Raw genomic sequence first — 22676 nt, 5'->3', positions numbered from 1 at the left:
AACTATATTAAAAAAAACTTGACAAGATGATTACAATTCGAATGGTATTTCTGAGACTCTGCAGGGATGTTAAAAACATCTTCAAACTTCTATTTGAAGTTTATCTCCCGAGTTGAGGCACAAATACATGAAATACCGCGTTGGAAGATGTCCGTTTAAACAATGCACGCTAGGTTGAGTGTAATAAATGATTATCATCTCACAAGTGAGTTAATTGAAGCATGCACTGTTAATTGCTTGCAAACAGAGTCACGTTTAATAACGGGAAAATGCTCTCTGAGAATCGTTTTAGTGCTGTTAACCACGAACCGGCTGCAGCGAAAATAACACACACCACAGACACATATTAGCTCTCTGCATGAATAAACAAGCCTCCACTCAACACGTAACATAAATGAGAAGCTACGTTTTGAAATTCAAGTGACAGTTATGTTAACTACACTATAAAGCTTAACCACATTTTTATATTTGATAGAAAGTTCCATCTACATCATCGTCTACGTTATCAGGGCTGCTGAAAAATGCGATTCGATTGGCCCACCAGATTGTCTCTGGTAGAAATAATTAATTGTATAAAAATGTATAATATTAATGGCTTAAAGGGATATTCCGGTGTAAGTGTAATCCATGGTCTAACACATCGTGAAACTGTGTTAGACTCCCTCTCAAGAGATCAAGGTTGCAGAGTGCTAGCTAACGTAGCTTTAGCATCCTCAGAAACGACCACACGACAACAATACACTGCAGTAAATGGATCCAAATATAAAACCGCCATCAAAAAGCCACAAATAATGCTCAGAACAGCACCAAACTTCAGCAACATTAGAAACAGGTTTCCAGCACATATTTCGAGGCATCGAACATTTGATATAGTTGCCGTATTTGTTGGAATAGATAAACAAATCTCACCACCCGAGAAGCCTTCCTTGTTGTGGGGAAGCCCTGTAAGTCGATTACCGAGTGGAAGTAGAGTTCCACAGCTCAATGATGATCATTGAGCTGTGGAACTCATGTGCCTCAAATATGTAGGACATTGAAATATCAATATGTTTTTCATAATCTGAGCAGGACAGGCTGAGCAAAGGAAGGAAGTCAATTAAAGAAAGGATGGATCTCAGTGCTACGGAAGCTCTGAGAGCCAAATTAAAATCAACACACACGTATTAAAAACTCTAAGAAACTAATAGACATTATCCTGGACATTATCAGTTTTATATATGAGGCTCTTTACATCTAAGCTTTGCTGGTTTTATGAGCTCCTCCTTCCACGATCGGACATCTGTGTGAACACAAATAGCACAGTTTTTTTATTTGGCGAGTGCGCGACCAAAAAAGTAAACACCTCACAGAAACTACACTTCCTGCAAGTGCGGCCACACATCCAGGTAACGCCGTCCTGCTGCCCGCGTGTTCTGTCATACAATGTTTAACTCGGGCTGCCAGAAGCCATCGGAGTTAAGCTACTTAGGAAAAGCAAGAATGGAACGACGGGAGAAGAGAGGGAGGAAGAGGGCAAAAGGAGGGCAGGGATGAAATGAGCGTTTAGCCAGAATAGGCAGACGGGACGCGAGGAGGAGACGGAGGAGGAGACGGAGAGACAGACGTGAGAGAAATAGGGCGGAGAGAGGGAGGAGAGGTGAGGATGAGTGGAGAGATTTGGAAGGGTGGAGTGGAAAGGGGAGAAGAAAGAGAGAGAGAGAGAGAGAGAGAGGTAGATGGAGGGAACAGTGTTATACCAGAAGTGTGTCAAACGGTATGGAGATGAGAGAGAGAGAGAAGGGGGAGATGGGAGAGGATGGATTTGGTCGAAGGTTTGAAGGCTGGAGGGATTTAAGGATGGATGGATGGACTCCCGCGGATCGCTCTCAGAAGCCACATGGCCGAACGAATTTCCCGCTCCACCTGGACGAGCGGGATAAACATGCTAATAACGTAGACCCCATAAAAAGATGAGTCCACTCTGCCCTCAACGCCTGAACCATTAAGTGGGGAGGAGGGCGAGGTGCAAAACAAGAAAGGGAAGAAGACGGAAGAAGCAGGGAGGAAATGACAGATATGGAAAAGGAGAAGAAATAGCATGATGGACTCTGATGAAATGAGCAGAGACTGGAGACAGATGAGAATAAGAGGGGAGGAAAGGTTTGGGGAGGAGTGAGGAGATATCTGAGAGAGGAGACATATGGTCCCACTGCTCTCATTCTGCAGGCCAGGTGTCTACCACACACACACACACACACACACCTGACACTATAGGGGGTATTAATATCCTTGAGGCCATATAAGACAGATGGTATAGCTCCACGTTAATCCCTCTGTGCCCTCCAAAACTGACCCTGAGTCAGATAGTAAACACGGTGGCAGCCGGCCAGGACTTCTCTCCTCCAAAGAGCTGGACATAAAAAGCCAGCGGTGACCAGAAGTCCACCAGCGAGCCAACCGCAGCCAAGTTAATTACCTGCTTTTTGTCTCCCCTCCCCAGGTGTGTACCCGATGTCCGTATCAGAGGACAAAGTGCCAGGAGAGGAGGTGGGCCGCCTCAAGGCCAAAGACCCCGACCTCGGAGACAACGGACTGGTGAACTACCGCTTGGTAGACGGCGACGGGATGAACATGTTCGAGCTGAGCGTCGACTCCGAGACCAGAGAGGCTGTCATCAAACTGAAGAAGGTGAAGGAAATGAAAGAAAAGAGGCTCGCGGACCCGAAAAACCTGCTGACGTGACAAGAGGAAAAGGCTCTGATGCGGCTCTTTGGCTGCAAAATGCTCCACTTTGTCACTCAGCAGGTCATGAATAATGTTTATGGCTGAAAATGTAGCTGTGACAGGAGCGAGCGGCTGAATCCAAACAGCAAAGCTGCAGCGGCACACTTTAAGGAACTGAAGGTTGCTATAGAGCTTTGTGAAGCAGAGGGGGGCTGGAATAATCACCACTTAAACACTGATACACTGTAATTAAGAAATCTCAATTACAGCCACTTTAACTTTATAGCCCTCGCGTTTATTTAACAATATGTATTTCCAAATGTCTAAGCAGAACAGCTGACCGTCTCCAGTTTAGGGGAGGGACTGAGAGAGGAATGACTTTCAGAGGTCGAAGCTAGTCAAAGCTGTTGGAAGGCGTTCGTACTGTAGACGGAGTTACTGTAAGTTTTTCCACATAAAAATCTTTATGCTACGGAGCCCAGAGGGAAAAAACGACGATTTAATGATTCATTTATAGAGAGCGGTTCCCAGCGGCAACTCAAGATTTCCATTCACGCTGGGAAGGGAGAAGGTAACATCAGGAGAGACGTTCAGTTGTTGTTCCTCCGCTCGTGAAAATCCAGCACACGGAACATTTGATTAGTAAAGATAAGGCTTTATTGATCCCCGAGGGGGGGGAAGCTCACAATCGTCGTAGCACTTTATGGTCAGGAGTGTTGGTCAAAAGTGCTTGTTTGCTGCTCGAACGGCGAGCGCTGATGGAAACAAATGCGTCATCGGCCATTATTTTTCAATATAAACAGCGCAGAAATGGAGTCGAGCCTGCACTTTTCCTCCCGACGCAGCAAGTTAAGTGCAGCCTCAGTCAGCCCGCATTTCAGCCGCCGTCTCCAGATTTGTGTCTTTAATGCCGCGCGCCATAATAGAAGAAAAGGAAAAAAAGGGTGATTGACAAAAGAAAAGAAAACGACGGCGCAATAAGGCGGGTGGGTGGAAGCGGCGCCGTGTTCCTTTTTCCCCGACGACCGGCGCAGGTTCTTATTATGTCTGATACGAACGCTGGCCGGCCGAGGGAGGCATGAAAGTTAATGCACTCTCGCTCACAGAACCACGGACGAGAGCTCATCTTCTGCGCTGTGACTGTAACCCACACGTGCACACACACACACACACACACACACACACTCCATGACTATAGCTTTCAGTGATCCAGCTCAGCACACACAATTACTTTTTCTCACTCTTTCTGTCGCTGCCTCTCTGTGTCTGTCGCACACACACACACACACACAGTCTCTTATTCTCTGATATACACACATTCAAGTCCCTCCGTCTCAAAACACACACAGCGGTCTGTCAAATATACTCACACGCGCGCGCGCACACACATATTATTATACTGTATGTGTGGCTGCAGGTCAGGATTATGAGCTGAATCTTCCAGTGAGCTGCGGTATTCTGCTTTTCCCCGCCGGGGCGTCCGACCTCAGAGTCTCTCAGTCACAAAATAATGGCATTTTGCAGTTGAGCTGTCAGTGTGGTGTGTGAGGTAAAAAGGACAATGAACTGAACCGCAAATCAGTCTGCTAAAAGGTGGTTTTATTCTTCTCTTGTGGAAACTTATCCTGAGGATTAATAGAGGTCGTTTTCGTAGAGCGTTTTAGGTTCGTCAGACATTCAGTCTCACGAAAGGGGAGGGGGGGGGGAGGCTCCAAACCGTATCCTTATTTGGTTGAAATCTTGGCAGTCAGATCTGTAATTATTACGCGTGTGCTTTAAAACTATGATGGCATCCGCGGCGAGCTGCGCTTCCCCCCGTCCAGACAGCGGTGACGTTGCTCAAAAGAGCAGCCAGCCTTAACCCACCGCTTGTTTTCACTGATGCGATGGGAAAATCTTCTGTCTGAATCAATCGATACAAGTCTGTTTCATGCCTTTTTCTCTCAACCGGCTGCATGAGCGATTCCTTTGGAGCTCAGTGCTGGAGCTTGGCATTAAGACTGGCAGGGTTAGCGGGGCTCTCCTCCCACTGGTGTCACCAGCAGTGAGCAGGGAAATGAGTGAATAATAACAATGAGTAATGTTCTCTCGCCTCTCTCAAAAAATACAATTTGTGTGTCCTGGAGGGAGGCGGTTAACCCAGAGAGCAGGCGTCTGCGTGGTTTTCACCGGGCAGTAATCAGCTGGGAATTATTTTTTTTTTTAATTTGCAATTGCGGGAAGCGCCGAAACACGCAGAAGGCCGCGACTGGATAAAAGCGCATGGGAACAGTTAAGAATGTGTAGTTTTCAAATGACGATCCTTCAAAAGAATGTGTCACTGACTCGATGTGCTGCAGAGCCAAACAGGGCCGTCCAATCAAAGTAACGAGAGGAGCTGATTATACTCAAGTGAGGCACGATCTGTGTGTGTGTGTGTGTGTGTGTGTGTGTGTGTGTGTGTGTTTGGCTTTCAACCCACCTAAAGGCAGGAAAGTTTGCTTGAGAAGTATTAAATGTGTGGGTGAACCTCATACGCTCAAACTCAATAAAACGAAATCTAGACAGGACCATTGATCTCACTGTAAAAACCAAAAAAGAACAGTCTGGCACAATAAACACACAAGCTGAATGAAGCCACATGTCAACACTTAAGTCTTTTTCTTTTGGAAGGCTGTGACGGCAAGAGCTGTAAAACCTCAGTTAATTTAATGAAGAGTGTTGCCCTCTTAAGATCAGTTCAGTGTAATTGAACTGTTTGAAGTCGGGTCGACCCAAAACTCGGAGTCAACGGTTCCAAAACGTGTCATCGTGAGTTCAAGTGTTGGATGGAGTGGATGTTCCTTATCGTCCCCGAGAGGCTCTTTGGTTTGCAAACAGTAGTCAACACGACTAATACAGAATAGAATAGAGAAAATAGATACATAAATATAATTAATGTCATAATAAAGTTGCAATTAGCTATGAAAACACCACGAGATCAGAACTACAGAACTACAACTTGTTTCAGAACCCGACAGCTGAGCTCAGTACATTCAGAACAAGTTCTGTGAAGTATCTCCATCGAGGAGGTTAATGTTCTCGCCCCTGTTTGTGTGTTTGCTTGTTCGTCTGCTGGATTGTCAGCAGGATTTCCCACAAAACTTGGATTGACGACGGGTCATTAACTGGAATTATGTCTCGCTTTCTTTAACATTGCGAGGATACGGCGTTTTCCCTAATTACTCCATGAATAATGCATGAGTGTTGATGAAGAAAAACAAAAATCCATTCCTCGGATCTGGTGAGCTTAAATCATGGCGAAGCAGCGATGGGGTGGTTTTAAATGTAGAGTGGTACAGTTTGATATTAGATGAGGCTTGATTAAATTTAGAGGCGACTTTTGGGAGTTGGTGGATGTTTGTGTACGTGTTGAGGGGGAGAGCACACATGTAGCGACGAGGCAGTGAAACAACAATCAGACATGGTGGCAAAACCGTCTAATTACAATGTCACACGACGCAGACTGGCCTGAAGACTTTTTTTTTTTCCCATGAGCCAACATTGGGAAAGAAGTGTCTGTCAGAAGAAGTCCGATTCTGATCCATCTATTAGCTGTTTTTATACTGGGCAGCAAGCCGCCAATTTGGCCGTACTTTTTGCGTCTAGGTACGCGGATTTCAACAGAGGACGGGTCTGTTTTGGTCCGCCAATTTGACGCCTCAGAGGGAAGACTTGTTTCCACCTCTATTGCTGTAAATCCGAGCCGTCGGTGTGCCGGCAATTGCGTGAGATGGGCGGAGGTGTCGATGACGCGCACTGTTGTTAAAACCAGGAAACAGCTGATCACAGCAGTCAGTCCATCACTTCATCCGCGGACGTCAAGATGAGCAACTGGACAGCCGCTGATCTCCTCGGTCTCTGTAGCTGTCTTCGTTGTCCACTTGTTTTTGTAGCGGCAGGCTACTAACGGTCGCTACTTTCAAATTAAAAGCCCCCCCGCTAAGTACCCAGCTCCAAACTCTAATGGGGTGCAATGTAAAGCTCTTATTTTGAAGACAAATTCAACCTGCTTCACTGTTCACACCCAACTTCGTGCTTCACGTCACGTCACATGTTTACGCCTACCTCAGTATTTTTGGAATAGAGGGAATATTACACCTCCCTTTTAGATAGACAAGGTGGCACATTGCAGCCTTTACCTTGCTGCAAATGTGCCACCTTTTCTGTCTAAAAGAGGCTACTGATTCGTGTTATTGGAGGTCTAAACTGGAAAGCGGCTCCCAGAAGTGATGCTGAAGATCCCGGGGAAGTTGAACTCTTTTTTTGGCTTCACGCGCCACCGAGCAGCTTTCCTCCGACGCTACATCCAGATCCCCCCTTATTTAACAGATCCATGTGGGTAAGGGGTGCCGACTAATGCCAGGAGCGATCAAACAACAATCCCTCTTCATAAACGCCCGTGTCTGCTGGAATAATAGCCTTAATAGCCTAAAGCTGATTTGAAGCGTGTGCCTGTGTGTGTGTGTGAGAGAGAGAGAGATGCTCACACCATGCAACTGCACTTCATGGATGTTTATGTTTGTATGTGCGTCTGATTATTGTGTTTTCATGCCTCTCGGGGGAAATCAACATATTTTGCCACACAATTAAAGAAGGCCAGACACTTATTACACTACACACATGAAATGCATGTGGAGACTCGCACCTGAAGACACTTTCAAATCAGCCTTCGGGAGTGGCCTCCACTAATCTCTATTCTCTCGCTCCCCTTCTCACACACACACACACACACACACACACACACGGGGATGAGCTTTAATCAGCTATTCTCTTTCAACTGTGTCCTGACGAAAGCAGTCCACAGAATATTAAGGAGCTGTGTGTGTGTGTGAGTGTGTTCAGGAGAAAAGAGAGGGAAGGCGTTATTGTGAATATTATTACCGCACGCTGATTACATAAAGACGGAGAGAATGAGGAGAGAGTGGATCTACTGACTGAGAGACGGAGGGGACGGAAAGCGAGGGAGGACGACGGAGACGGAGCGAGCGTGACAAAACACAAAAAAAGAAAGGAGGAAATGAAAGAACTGGGTCACATCAATCCTTTTAGCACCGTACCCGTCGTGAACACGTTCGACACCTACACCGGCACCACCGAGCCAGAAGCTGCTGCGAATCGGTGTGGAGCGATCCATCGAAAAGGGGGGACGTCCCTCCAAGCGTTGAGTCATTTGGCAGCAGCGTCACATGAAAACAGTTGTGAATCTGATAGATTAAAAGAGCTTCTGGTAGCTGTCTTGCAGATGATGGGGACCGGCCACCATGTTTGATCCCTCACAACAAAAGGAAACAATAATGGAAGACCCTTTTCCCCGAAAAAGACATTGATGCAATCATGCAAAGGCTCTTCAAGACCCTCGTACACCATCAGTGTTTGTGCAAACAGACGTGACCGGAAATTTCCAATACGCTATCTTCAGTGTTACTGTGGCAACCCCTGCTGTTATCACAATGCTATTTGCCATTTATCTGATGGAGATGGAAACGCACGGACGCTCGCTTTCATTCAGAACTTCCTACCATCAATCAAGTCATCGGATGAACAAGAGCAAAGGTTGCACCTGGCAGCTAGCAGTGCCTGACTTTGGTCAAATTGGGAATTAAAAGCCATCAGAGGGGGGGTGAAATACAACATTTAGATAAATCAAAATGCTGGACTGTCATTCATAAATCAGCATAACCATGTAACGGTAGCTAGCTGGTTGTTTGGCTGCCGAAAAGGCCCCTAATGCATTGAAATGATGAGTCCTCACAACCCCTCAGCTTGGAGTGTGCCTCTGAAATACATCAGTTTCGAAGGTCACGTAGTTCTAACACTTCATCGGATCAGGACACCCTACCCCGAGGCATAAATACACTAAACACAGGGGCAGGGCTGCTGTAAGTGGTAGGAAGCAAGGGGTGTGTTAAAGATCAAACACAGTCTTACCAATCAGCAGCAACCATCCATCATATTTGGAATAAGTAGTTTTGGTAACCATTTAATCACTGGTAACCCCCGTGTGTCACACTCATAAATCCATAGCAGCTTCACTGTGAATGATTTTACAACACTTCACACGAGGCTTACGAGCTCTCGCTCCTCCCGACGGGATTTCATTAAGTGATGATAGCGTGGAGATGAAAAGATCAAGCTCGCTCTTGGGACGTTGCCAGTTCAACATCTCCATACTGGCTGGAAAAATAGTGGTGGGAGGGGGGACAAAAAAGGGGGGTTTATTATCAGGGTTTATAATACAGCACTGATACCCAGAAGAACATTTTTTTGTTTTTTTTTTCACCGTGATTATGCCGACGACGGAGCCGGAGCGGATGAGTGCAAGTCGCAGCCAAGTGCTGTTGGCAATCTCTTGGGTATTACAGCTTTTATACAATGTCTGCCAACACATTTGTTGACTTGCAGGTTTCCGCCGCGGTAGTATACGCTCAGTACATAAGAAAAGAAGTCAGGAGAGAGGAGAGGATCGGTTAGATGAACGCACCGTCTCGCTGAGGGTCATCTCTTTGTGGCTGCTGTGCCTTTTTTATTATGGCTGATAGAAATTGTGAGAGAAATGTATGATGCTTTTCAGTACAGGCATCGAATGACTTACCTCAAAGCACACGCTCAATTCAGTCGATTTAATATCAAGGCCATTAAAAAGTCAATGGGTTCCCTACCAATACAGAGTGAAGTGAATTGAGAGCTCAGTTCAATATGAGAGAATTGAATCTCGGGTCTGTCCTCCGGCCTACCTCTGGGAATCTAAAATGTATTCCTAATTCATCCGTCTCCGATAATAAAGGTATAATAAATGAAAAAAAAAACAATAGACTACAAAATAAAAAAGCCAGATTGTTGTTCCTCTCAATTTCATCTCCCACCTTGTGAGCCAGAAACACTTTCTGCTCCCTTTTATCACGCGGTGTCCCAAACTCCCAAACATAATCCCGGCTCATTAAAAAAAACAGACCAGTATTGTTTTCATTGGATGATGAAAACGGCCCAACAGAAACAACCCGAAAATGATTCATTCATGATCCATTGTGGTCCCAAAATACTCATATTGTATCATGTAATATCGTGCAATGCAAATTATCTTGAGGTAAAAAAAGTCAGCATTCGGGCTACTCCTGATCCTTTTGCTGTGTAATAGTGGTGGTGACAGTCTGACTTTCAGTACAAGTGATATTACGGCTGCTCTCATCCGTGTAGCAACAGCTCCCCCTATCAGACGACCAGGATACAACAGCAGACGCTCACTCAAAGCCGGTGTCTGCAGTGGATAATCTGTGTAGAGCCCTTCAGATATCATTACACTGCAAAATGTGCGTTTGCAGTTAATATCAAATAAAATGGGGATGAGTGTTGATTTGAAATGAACTGATTCACCGACCTCTCTCTCCTCTCTCTCTCTCACTTGCAGATGGTGGACTTTGAGACTAAACGGTCGTACACTTTGAAGGTGGAGGGATCCAACCCCCACGTCGACCCGCAGTTCCTCGCTTGGGGTCCTTATAAAGACGAAGCCACGATAAAGGTAACCATGTTATATATGTTTGTCAGACGTAAGAGTGTGCTTGAGTGTGTTAGAGATTCACAATATGGATTTATTTTTTTTTTACTTATTTTGCTTCTCAAGGCTGTTACCAATAAGATAACCCATAATTTCACACACAAGAAGTTCCTAACTCTTAGTTTATGTGGACTTGAGGGTAAGAAAAGCGAGCCAAGATGGATGATTTAAGACACCAGAGCTCTCCTCACCGACTGCCGACAACATGTTTGGCTCCCTTCTTCTCTTTCTTCTTCCTTCTTTTTCTTCCTTCTCCCTCTCTCGTTTTCTCCTCACGCATCTTTTTCTCCCCTTTCCTCCTTCTCTCATATTTCTTCCTTCTTCTTCCCTTCGTCTCTTCCCCTCTCCCCCCGTTCATGTTCCGTCGCTCCTCCTTCTTCTCCCTCTTCTTCTTCCTTCTCCTCCCTCTTCTTCTTCCTTCTCCCTCTTCTTCTTCTTTCTCCCTCTTCTTCTTCCTTCTTCTCCCTCTTCTTCTTCTTTCTCCTCCCTCTTCTTCTTCCTTCTCCTCCATATTCTTCTTCCTTCTTCTCCCTCCTCTTCTTTCTTCTTCTTCTTCCTTCTCCCTCTTCTTCTTCTTTCTCCTCTTCTTCTTCCTTCTTCTCCCTCTTCTTCTTCCTTCTCCCTCTTCTTCTTCCTCTTTTTCTTCCTTCTCCCTCTTCTTCTTCCTTCTCCATCTTCTTCTTCTTTCTCCCTCTTCTTCTTCCTTCTTCTCCCTCTTCTTCTTCTTTCTCCCTCTTCTTCTTCCTTCTCCTCCCTCTTCTTATTCCCTCTTCTTCTGCTAGTTTGTGATTCACCAGCAAATAAAAAAAGAAGAAGATGAATACGAATATTTATCTTCTTCTTTTTTTATTTACTGGTGGATCACAAACCAGCTGAGTCAATGAAATAAGTTTCGCCTCATCTTATCGCCTTAAACTTCATCGATAAATCACAGAAAATACACATTTCCCAATACCAGACCAATGATTTATCGGTGCAGTATATATTGTGCATCCCTAGTGTATGTGTGAGAGTGTTTGTGTGTTTGTGACGGCATAAGAAAGAGAGGCTTTTCATGTGTGTGTGTGACTAGATAAATGTCACGGGAGCCTTTAGAACAACTCTTTGTGTTTGTGCGTCTGCAGATATCAGTGGAGGATGCAGATGAGCCCCCTGTGTTCGTAGCTCCCAGTTACACCTTTGAGGTAGAGGAGAATGCGCCCGAAGGCACCCTGGTGGGTCGCGTCCATGCCAAGGACACCGACGTTGCCAACAATCCCGTCAGGTAGCACGCACAAAACACACTGAAACACGCACACCGCCGCACAAAAACACAATTTACCGAGTCACACTTGCCGCAGTGGGAGAATGTGAATTTTTCAGAAGTGTAAATTCTCATGGAGCACTGCCAAAAAAACAAATACTTGTAAATAGTGTTCCTTCAGCTACACTGAACAAAGATAGATGAGCTTGGCTTTACTCTCGTGTGGCGTGTTTTTTATGCAGATTACATATTATACATACAAGTTTTCAAAAGAATAAGGAAGCAAAATAAGGATTACAGAGGCATAACCAGACACAATTTATATAAAACAAGTGGAGAACAATCACTGGGTCTTTCATGTTGTCTCACTCGACAGTCGAGACTTGGTATATTACGTTTGGACATAAATAATATCCAATTATCTCCATAATGTCCTCACTGAAGCTCAATACGTCCCTCCAGAAGAGACTTCCCCCTCAATTCAGTGTTCATTCGCAAAATGACAATGTCTAATGTCTTAGAATACGAGCTGTAAATGCAATTTAATTTTCTACAAACTGCTTAAGCCTAATGCGTAATGGCGTAATATAATAATAGCCCGTTGTGTTTTCCCTCCTCGTAGGTACATGATCCCTCGGTACACAGATGTCGAGCAGTTCTTCGCCATCAACACGGAAGACGGCATGATCACCACGATGAGACCGCTGGACAGAGAAACGCAGAACTGGCATAACATATCCGTGTCAGCCACAGAGATCGGTACGTATCCACGCCCCAATATGCAGAGATGTGATGAAAGACTGGAGCTGAGTCTGATGTGTGTGAGCCATCGTGCTACGAGCTGAGGCAGCGCTGTGACTCATCACGGTCCAGCCTCCACGCTCACACCTATTACGGTTAAATGTGGAGGGACGCCGCGGCTCGGAGAATGTCAGCGCTAATTGACTGATATTTTCAGACATTTAAGCAGAATAGTTATCGGGTGCTCTAATGGCACTTTTTTTTTTTTTTTGCCCAATTGGGACCTGGGAGGCGGTCAAATCTTAAAGGATAAGTTCACCCAAAAATGAAAAATGCAGTCATTATCTGGTCACCCAGCCGCCGATGGAAAGTTTCATAGCTTGCAAAAAAAATGGAGCTTCTGGAGCTTCACAGCAAAACAGCGTTGCAGCGTTCTCCTAAAGCAGCTTGTTTTAAAACATACAGCTCGTCTGAGGTCAAACAAGTCTCCTCCTACGCAACGCTGTTTTTGCTGCGAAGCTCCAGAAATGTTTTGCGGACTGCAAAACTTCACCCGACTTTCCGTCAGTAATTTTTTTAAAATCCTTTAATCTGCGCTTTCATTACCGGTTTCAAATGTGCCAAGTCACAGTTGTGGTGCACCATCTCCGGGGCTCGGTCGGAGCGCACCCAACCGCCTTTCGAGCCGGTTGTGGTGACGTCAGATCATCATTTGGGGTACAAAACGGTAGCTTCCTCTCCCGCTTATCGTCATCCGGTTCCCACTTTTCAAGCGATAAGTGGTGGATGCCGAGCAGAAATCACATGTGCGTGGCAGTTTGTTTTACTGAACATACTCAACACTACGCTGATGTACATAGGATGGAGAGAAAAAAGTCAAAGATGAACAAACAGATGGAAAATTCCCAGACAGCCACCAGGCTGTACATTTGCTGGCATCCAGAGCCCAACCTGTCATTCTGCGGTGCTGGACACACTCCATGACATCTTATGTGCAGCATTTAAGTGGATTCAAGCTGCTGCCTTTCATTTTTTTCCCTCTGGGTGGGACTAAAGTTGGAATTTTTGCTGTGAAGTGCCGAGACCTCGGTGAACTAATTATACATTCAGCTTCAGCCAGGAGGGATTGGTTTTATGCAGATAACTGGTGATATTATTTGTGTTGAGAGAATCCAGCTGTTAGGCTAAATAGACTGTTGACACCGAACACTGAACGCTGTTTTACTGTCGGTCTTATGTCGTTTTCATATAACGCTTCGGTCAGAAATAGAAACAAATAGAAGTGTTGCGTTTAGTCTGCTATTGATAAAAGTTATCTGAGATGTGTCCAGTTAATTCTGGTCAAATCCACCTCCTTTATTCTTAAAGTGTTAGTTTAGTTCAGTTTGGATAGAGAAAGATGAAAGAGAGATTAAATCTGACAAATTTAAAGGGGATCCGAAAGCTGAAGACAAACAGCTGTTGAACCACCACTTCAGTTTAAACTGTTTTTATTCATTTGTCCCGTTGATAAAACAAAACAAAATCTGATGCAGTGAAAAATAATTAAAAGTAAAAAGCGGTTGAGGCACCACTAAAATATTAAACTATCCGTCTCCACCACAAACGCCCCCGCTAACTATACAAAGAGAGTGAGGGGAGAAAACAGGGGAATGCCAGCCGACCCACAGGGCCTCTGGACCTTTTCTCTCCCCAGCTTCATCCCCACAATCCCTCCAGCCAGCGAGCCTCGGCGGCCCCACCCTGGTATTCTGTGGTCGGGGCTCAAACTAGCAGAGCGCCGCGTGGTTTCCCTGTGGCGTGCTAGACGCCAGACGGCCAGATGGAAACGGGCTCGCCGCCCACAAAGCTAGGACCATTGCAGGCTACGCTAACCGCTAACAGGCCCTGGGAAGCTAAATAAATGCCTCGTAATGACAGGGTAGTGGAAAACTCATACTGACTAGAATTGCAAATATGTGAGGCAGCACAATGTAGAAATGGATGGTTTCTCTTTTTTTTTTCTTTTTTTTTTTTTGCATGGACCGAAAAATGCACTCTCCTCTCTCCGTCTCTCTTAGTTAATATTCTGAATGAATCAAGAGTTTGCTGTATGAATCTATGTCGGCTGTTTAGACATAATTCTGTCAGCATCACACCAAATATTTTATTTTTTTCCCCTTCATTTGAATCTCCAGCAGGCACAACTTGACATTTGTCACTTTTTTGCATATCAAAAATGGCTCCGGCAAAAAATAAAAGCGTGGGAGCCGGCGAACTGAGCGGCACTGCTGTCTGACGGGATATTCTGATGTCTCACAAACTCGTGTCTGTAATTTTTTTTTTTTTTTAGCAAATCAAAAATAACAAATGGCTGGCTGAGTGGCTGACTGATTGACAGCCAATCTCGCTGGGAAATATTCACAGTTAGCGTCGTGTTCAGCCAATGCCAAACGTGGATTAGAATGCAGACAGACAAGCAATCACAAGCAAGCCACAAATGACATTTTGGTCTGTAATGAATTTGACACTGCTTTGAATTTTTTTTTGTACGCAGCAGAACACTCATCATTTTTGACCTACTGTGTGTGTGTGTGTGTGTGTGTGTGTGTGTGTGTGTGCAGGGGGTCACCACCAAGACACCAAAGTGCGCGTTAACATCAAAGTCAAAGACGTGAACGACAACCCTCCGGAGTTTGCGACCAACAACGAAGTCCTCATGTGTGAATCGGTCGCGCCGGGGAAGGTACGTCACTAAGTAAATCAACAGATTTGGTGGATCAGGGTAAACAAACATGTATTTAACAGTACGTGATACTAATGACGTGTTTTTGGTTTTAGGTTATTGAAACAGTCAGCGCCGTGGACAAAGACGAGATGGCTCACAGGCAGCACTTCACGTTCAGCCTCGCTCCGGAAGTCGCCCACAACAACAACTTCTCCCTCAAGGACAACAGAGGTAGACGACCTTTGACGCGTCATCTTCGTCTGCTACTCTCACCTCTTTTTAGCTCCAGTTCATTTCTTCACTCATTTCAGTCTCTCACCCTTTCTAGCAGCTCAATCTTAGCGTCTCTTCATCTGCGGTCTCTCCTCTCCTCTGTCTCTCTCTCTCCCCTCTCGCCGAGATTAGATCAAAGCATAACCAGATGGAGGCTTACACTACCTTGTAGAAAGCAGCAGGTGCTCTGAATTTCCCTCACACACACAAATGCACACGTGTCCTGCGGGCTGTATTAATTGCAGTGGGGTCTCTGTCCGTCTGTACACATATCTTTGGGGGCCAACTGATTGAATTAAGTTTTGCAAGTGCTGGGAGAGAGACAGAGCGAGAACAGAGAGGGAGGGAGGGAGGGAAGAGGAGAGGAACGCAGATAGATAAAGCTATAGCTGTCGGAGACGGAACATAAAAGTGGAAATGTGAATCAACAGGGAAGGGATGTGTGGGATTTAAGGGACCTATTGGGCACCATAATAAAATCAGGGAGTGTATCTGTAATACACAGAGCCAGCAGTGCCTCCCAGAGAGTCCTGTGTTTCAATATCACAGCAGAGACGCTGCACGGGGAGGCTTTCGGAGCGGAACTGCTCGATGCGACACCAAAAGCGTAGTTGATAGCTAGCTAGATAGCTAGATAGTCAATCCATCTGTCCACATAGTCTCAGACGCCTCAGATCCGCAGACACACTCGCACAGCTGTCAGGGAGTACCGGTGTTGGCAGGAGGCTGATAGCAACAGATGACAGTGACATCAGCAGCGGCGGAGGGCTGGGAGTTACCTTCACTCTCTTTCGGGGGTGGAAAAGTTTGAGTCCCTTCTGGCTTTCTGTGTTTTCTTTATCTTGTTATTTCTGCGACTGCGACTGTGTTGCATCATTCTTGGCTTTCACCTGGGGGCTTTAGCGCAGTGTTTGCTTCTTTGTCTTCATCAAGCGCTGTATTTTCTATAGTATAAGGTTACAAGTAACACCAGTATCTGTATAACATAACTTCCTTTCCATCCAACAATTCTGAAGTGTTTCCCTTCCATTGCTCGTGTTCGCTGCACTGCATTAGCTTTCATAATTTTGACTCATATTGCTGCACGATGTATTTTTAATATAAATGTTCGGACTGTATTCTCAGTGATGAAACTCCTGAAACGACTCCCAACTACCTCATATCTTCGTGAGCCTGCAAAAAAAAGCAAATGTGACTTTAGGAAAGAATTATTTAGAGAGTAAGAAAGAAGAGAAGCAGAGCCAGCGAGCCGATGTCAGAACAGCAGTGACATCGGCTTTTGATTACATTTCCTTCCCCGGCTGAAGAATGGATCCGCTACTTAACAGCGATGTAATATCACCAAAGTCACACCTCATTGGCTCTCGGTATTTCAGTCCAAGCTATGATAGAAGTCTAAACACCTAGTTTGGTATTGGCCGTGTGCTCGCTCTCTGTTATGCTCCCCCTGTTCTTTGATAGATTAAAGAGAGGAGCCTTTCTATCATTCCACCGGCTCATCTTTCTTTACTGACCAACACATTTCTATCTCCCCCCCGACACAGACAGCACAGCCAGCATCTACGTGCTCCGCAAAGGATTCAGCCGCCTGACCCAGGATGTTTACTACCTTCCCATCGAGATAAATGACAACGGTTTCCCAGCTATGAGCAGCACCAACACCCTGACCATCAGAGTCTGCTCCTGTGACAGTAAAAACACCATCCTCTCCTGCAATGTGGAGCCCTACGTCCTGCCAGCCGGTCTCAGCACGGGGGCGCTGATAGCTATACTGGCCTGTATCGTCATTCTGCTGGGTAAGGAGCTGACAGTTTGTTGGTTTTGATACGTTTAGGTCTGGCGAGGATTACTGATTCACATTAAGTTTGCCTTGTTGTGGATGAAATTCTGACACAGTGCTGCAGGGACGACATATTTTTTTGGAGGCCACCCTTGAAGTCATTATCGCTCTGGTTCCCTCACCAAAAAAGCCAATGAGATTTTTTTTTTTTTTTTCCCGATTGGGGTTTTGGGATTTTTGCAGAAAATAAGCTCTGTGGCAAACACATGTTTATGATGCTTACATGTTTTGTTCCGCAAGATAATCTTCACGAGTTAACACCACTTGTTTATGATTTTTTGAAGCTTATATGCAATCACCAGGATTGAAACGTGGCCTCAGCGACAGCACCGCTAAGCTTCACACTGCGCTAAACTACACGCACGTTACATTAAATGGACATTTAATGACCATTTAGCCACTTGTTTGTAACCTAAAGACAGATGAATGCTTTAAAATATGCAAGTGGGGTATTAACACACATTTCTTTTGTTGTAGAATAAAGCAAGAACCATTTCCAAATAACCACAGGCATCTAACCAAAAATCTTTTTGAAAAATTTGACTTATTCCTGGGTGTTCGGACTCGTTCCTGCAGCACTTTCTTGGATGCCTGATTGAGATTATCTCGCAGAATGAGTCTTTGTAAAGATTAGAGTTCCAGGAGACACAGCTACATCTTTTTTAAGAAGGCCATACAATAGTAAATGTTCTTCAGGTTCCATTTGTGTCTCCAGCCTTAGGTTTCTTCTTTTCTTGTCCACTAACCCACATCGCAGCTGTTAACTGTAGTTTTCTTCTTTTTTTAAATATACACTGTAATATTCTTGTTGTTAATACCACGTATGACATCCAGAGTACTACAGAGCTGAGAACCTTTCAGAAGCCTGCCACGTTTTCAACCACCTGCAATTAAAAACGGCTTGTGTGTGCATTGCAAAATTCGATAATAATATTAATTTAACTGTCCAAGGTCTAATTACACTATCTCCTACAGTGAATACTAATTATCTAACGCTCACATTCCTCCAGTTCTTTTTTTTTTTTTTCTGTCAGACACTGTGTGAGGATTGTTATGCAATCACGACATGCGGGACATTTTTTTTGATTTGTGTGTTTTTCTTTGGCAGCGATCGTGGTGCTGTTTGTTGCACTGCGGCGTCAGAAGAAGGAGCCATTGATAGTGTTCGAGGAGGAGGACATCAGGGAGAACATTATCACCTATGATGACGAGGGAGGTGGCGAGGAGGACACGGAGGCTTTCGACATCGCCACACTGCAGGTATGCAAAGGAGTGTGAAAGTGAGAAAACAAACCTCCTACTCTTTTTGTCAGTATTTGTCCAAGGACATAGTTGGCACAGGAAGGCTTGATTCCATCCCAATTTTTACTCCTACCCGTAGTTTTCTAGAGCAACCCTTTAGAGTCTCAAGGGGTGGTGATTGAATGTGGGACAAACCTTCAAGACCCTCATACGTCATCAATTAAAACAAACGCAACTGGACATTTCTTCAGCTATGGTACATTACTTTGCATTACTGGACAAATCCTGTTATCATTTAAAAGCCATTAGCATTCTGTGCTCCTGCTCTGCCAGTCTGCACTGATATTTGAAAAGTGATACCAGGTACAGCAGCTTCACTCCTGAACTTCAGTAAACATTACATATTGGCCCTTATACTATGTCATCAAACGGGGGAATGCAACATTGAAATATGTAAAGATGTGGGACTGTCAATCACAAATCAGCAAAAACAATCGATCCATAGCTTGCTAGCTAGTTAGCTACCAGGGAAAGGCTTACCAATAGTGATTTTCTTATGACCGTTAAAAAGAAAAACATTGAAAGTTTGAGTTCTCAAAGCCCTCTGTTTACAGTTTGCCTCTAAAAAATCTCTAGTCATATAGTCCTTACACTCAGCCCTACCCCTTTATACCAACAACAACCCTCCCTCGATAGAGATACGCTAAAAGATTAGGGTTCAAGGGGTGTTGAGGGGGAATTGAGCCTTAATTAAAGGTAAAGGCATATGAGGATCAGAAGGAAATGGTTGTCAGAGTTATTTTACATCACCAATTGTGTATTTCATATAGTTTTTTGAGGATGCACCTCATCCTTACAATTATCTTTCTCATTAAAACTTGAAAGTCTCTCTACAGCCTTGTCTGACTGTTACACTTTAAAACAAGGCGCTTTCTCTCTAATTGCTCAGAACCCAGATGGTGCCAACGGTTTCCTGCCAAGGAAGGACATCAAACCTGAGCTCCAGTATCCCCTCAGACCCGGTGGCCGTCCAGCAGCCAACAGCGTCGACGTTGATGACTTCATTAAGACTCGAATCGCAGAGGCCGACAGCGACCCGACCGCACCTCCTTACGACTCCATCCAGATCTACGGCTATGAAGGCAGAGGATCGTTGGCCGGGTCGTTGAGCTCCCTCGAGTCTGTCACAACAGAGTCCGACTTGGATTATGACTATCTGCAGAGTTGGGGGCCGAGGTTTAAGAAGCTGGCAGATTTGTACGGGACCAAAGACTGCTCTATTCATGACGGGGATGACGGTGAAGACTCTTAACAGCGGTCTTTCTGTGTGGACGCCCCCCGATTTCTGATTAATTGATTCCATGAGGATTCGTTAGCTGAGGGTTAACACTCCTCAATACCCAATTGTTACCACCTGATCAGTTCATGCCAATTCGTCAACGGACGTTAACAGCTCTCCCTCCCGTGGCGCCTCCCTGGTCCTCCAGGATGATTTGTTATTGAACACTTAATGAACGCTTGGACTCGAACCGCTCCCAGCTTTTCCCAAATCTCTCCTTTCCCTTCTATTTCTCTTCCCCACTCTCTTTCTACAGACTGAGCATCGCAGGGCTGGGAGATTTTGTTATGTCACCAGTTTGTTGGTTTGAAAAGTAAATTGTTGGGGGGAAAAAAATGTTGCTGTATGATCAAAAAGACTTGCTTATAGCTAAATGTTTAGTTTATTAGAGGTTCTATATACTTTTGTGGACTGGATTCACGTACTTAGCTAACGGTTTCTGAGAGAAATGTTATTCCCCCGCACAGGTTCCTGAGTGGGATATATATATTTCCCTTAGTGGTGTTTGTAAAGAACACACGGGAAGAGAAAGAAGAGCGAGATACAAGCGAAATCAAAGAAAAAGTTAGAATGGGATTCAGCAGCTGCCTGATGTTAGGAAAGAGACCTAGAAAAGGTGACGACGACGTGTCAGTAGGATCAAACAGTCAAACAAAACTCTTTGCAATGTGTTGTTGTGTGTGCAGAGTTCAGCAGGTACTGTGGTTTAGATAGCGTGACCCAGAGGGTTGTTGATACTCTGAAGACGCTCGCAGCATCTTCACAGTATGGTGGCCTTATAATAAATAAACAACAACTCCAGGGGTAAACACAACACGTGTAACGAAAGAGACCGCTAGCTTGAGTAGCGAACACACAGACAAAACACACAAGGACTGAGTATCTGTGAAAACGCTACTCAAATACCTGTTGTTGTTTTTTTTTGTTTTTTTGTTTTTTTCAACTCCCAAAAAGAGACGGACTCGACACGGATCCAACTGGAAAAAAAACTGTGGACGATTCTTCGTTTTTCATTCTTCACTGCAGAGAAGACGTGAAAAAAAAGAAAAGCTGCCCTTCTCCCCCCCGTGTCCCCCCGATCCTCCCATCAACAATCACTTCCCCTACCGAGTCCACCGATGAATGATCACTTCTCCATCCAGAGTCCACCAATGATGATCAATCACAATGAGTAAAAACCTGTGAGCTCTAAAAATCGCCTTAAACTTTATGGACACTCTTGCAACGCAGTGCATTCTCTTTTTTTTTCTCCTTTTTTTGTTTCTTTTTGTAACTTGAGAAGTATATCCAGAAAGCAAACTATTGTCCATGTTAGGTATGTACAGAGCAATGTGCAGACATGTGATATATCACGTTGAGGATCCAACCTGCGCCTCGTGCATTCTTAAAAAAAAAAAACAGGATGTGCCGTTTCTGCCAGCACGGTAAATGTAGACCAGGATAAACGTGCCTTGTGTTTCTTTTTCCCCACACCAGCTATGTTAGCAGCAACGTCTGTTGTATCAACATGTGTTGCTATTCCAACATAAAATGTGCACACTGGAAAATAACACAAGGTGTGTCTTCTGAGCCACATATGCGGAGGGGCTGAAACCAGAACATCCTTTTTTTAAGCGTGCTGATTCTTGTTCAATCTCTTTTTTAATGTTATTATATTATTATTATGATTATTATTGTTGTTTTTTTATGATTATTATTATTATTATTATTATTATTATCATTATTATTATGACGATAACTGTTCTTTCTTTGGCTGCAGCTACACAGGACCGGATTCATGTTTAACTCTTTGCAGCTCCGATTTGATCTTACGGATGTCTAAACATGGAGAGACTATACGTGATATTTCTTTTTTTTTTTTCATTTTTGGACAGCTGTAAGAAATGTACTGCCAAAAGTTAAATATCAGCTTTGGTTTCTGCCTGCGTGAACACAACCTCTCTCATTTCTTTTGTTTTTGTTCCTTTTTTTTGTTTTGTTTTGGCGTTTCTTCGTTCTTTCTCCCTGTTCAAGAGGAAAAACTAGAAATCTGTGTCTGTTGCAGTGAGAGAACGCCTCGTTTTTATTCTCTGTCAAGTTTTATGGTACCGATTTGTACAATTTTAAAAGTTCTTATTTTAGTATACATGCAGAATATTCCAGTATTACAACAAAAAACATGTTAAGAAGATAAGATTAAAAAAAAAAAAATGTTACAGCATCACACTTATATTTTCTGAACATTGTACTGTTGCTTTACTATGTGCTTCAATCTCCGAAGCGAAAAAAAACTTTGAAATAAATGCTCTTTTTATAAAATGACACGGCGGTGTGTGTGGGAGAAAACTCTGTGGACGCTTTCTGTACTTTACTGCTGCTGACACTCTTAATGAAAGGATATCCATAAATGAGCAGCCGATCACCTGAGGACCCAGGTTCAATCAAATACATTTTACACTGAAAGAAAAAAGCAAAAGCTGTGGGAGTCACTCAACCTGACTTATCAAATATATGCAAGGGCATATTCTTGCTGTAAGGCTTGCAGCGCTGTAGCTCTGCTGTTTTCCAAGATAAAATAAATACCGTTGTGATATCTTCCCAGAACTGCAAAGTCTTCTCTAGTAAAATTATAAACCACTGGGCACTTTTTGGGGGAAAAAACCTCATATTTCATTTTGTTTCATTTAAATGTTTTCAGTCTGAACATCCGCTAGGAGTCCAAAGCTAAGCTAGCAGCTCTGTCAGGCCAACAAGCTGATGTTTAGGTATAATATTCACCATCTGATCTTAGAAGGTTAGCTAGCGAACGCTAAAGCCGACGCTAAACACAATGTGCAGCTAAGGGCGATGGGAACGGCTTACTTTAATTGCTTTTGTTTATTGTGATAAATCGAGGTCTTAAATTAGAATTCAAACGTAATCCTGGTGATATTGCCATAATGGAGACGCGTCAGTAGACCGAATCACCGTGACAACAGCAGCAGCAATGTCCACGTAGACAACTGGTGGCACATTTGCATTTGGCGAAGTGAA

The 22676-nt window shown here is 44.3% G+C and overlaps 1 protein-coding gene across 1 annotated transcript in view; it reads left to right on the top strand.

The window, feature by feature from the left end:
* cdh11 (cadherin 11, type 2, OB-cadherin (osteoblast)) overlaps positions 1-21965 on the top strand; it is a 96215-nt gene extending 74250 nt beyond the window's left edge. Inside the window, exons 8-16 of the mRNA XM_030441807.1 lie at positions 2480-2667; positions 10130-10243; positions 11404-11543; positions 12145-12281; positions 14867-14988; positions 15084-15201; positions 16788-17039; positions 18192-18343; positions 19275-21965. Of these exons, the coding sequence (XP_030297667.1) occupies positions 2480-2667; positions 10130-10243; positions 11404-11543; positions 12145-12281; positions 14867-14988; positions 15084-15201; positions 16788-17039; positions 18192-18343; positions 19275-19637 (1586 nt within the window). The 3' untranslated portion in view covers positions 19638-21965. The remainder of the gene's footprint in view (positions 1-2479; positions 2668-10129; positions 10244-11403; positions 11544-12144; positions 12282-14866; positions 14989-15083; positions 15202-16787; positions 17040-18191; positions 18344-19274) is intronic.
* Positions 21966-22676: the final 711 nt, after the last annotated feature.

The sequence above is a fragment of the Sparus aurata genome, chromosome 15 (genome assembly GCF_900880675.1).
Source record: "Sparus aurata chromosome 15, fSpaAur1.1, whole genome shotgun sequence".
Lineage (NCBI taxonomy): Eukaryota > Metazoa > Chordata > Actinopteri > Spariformes > Sparidae > Sparus > Sparus aurata.
This window is presented reverse-complemented; position numbering and strand designations above follow the sequence as displayed.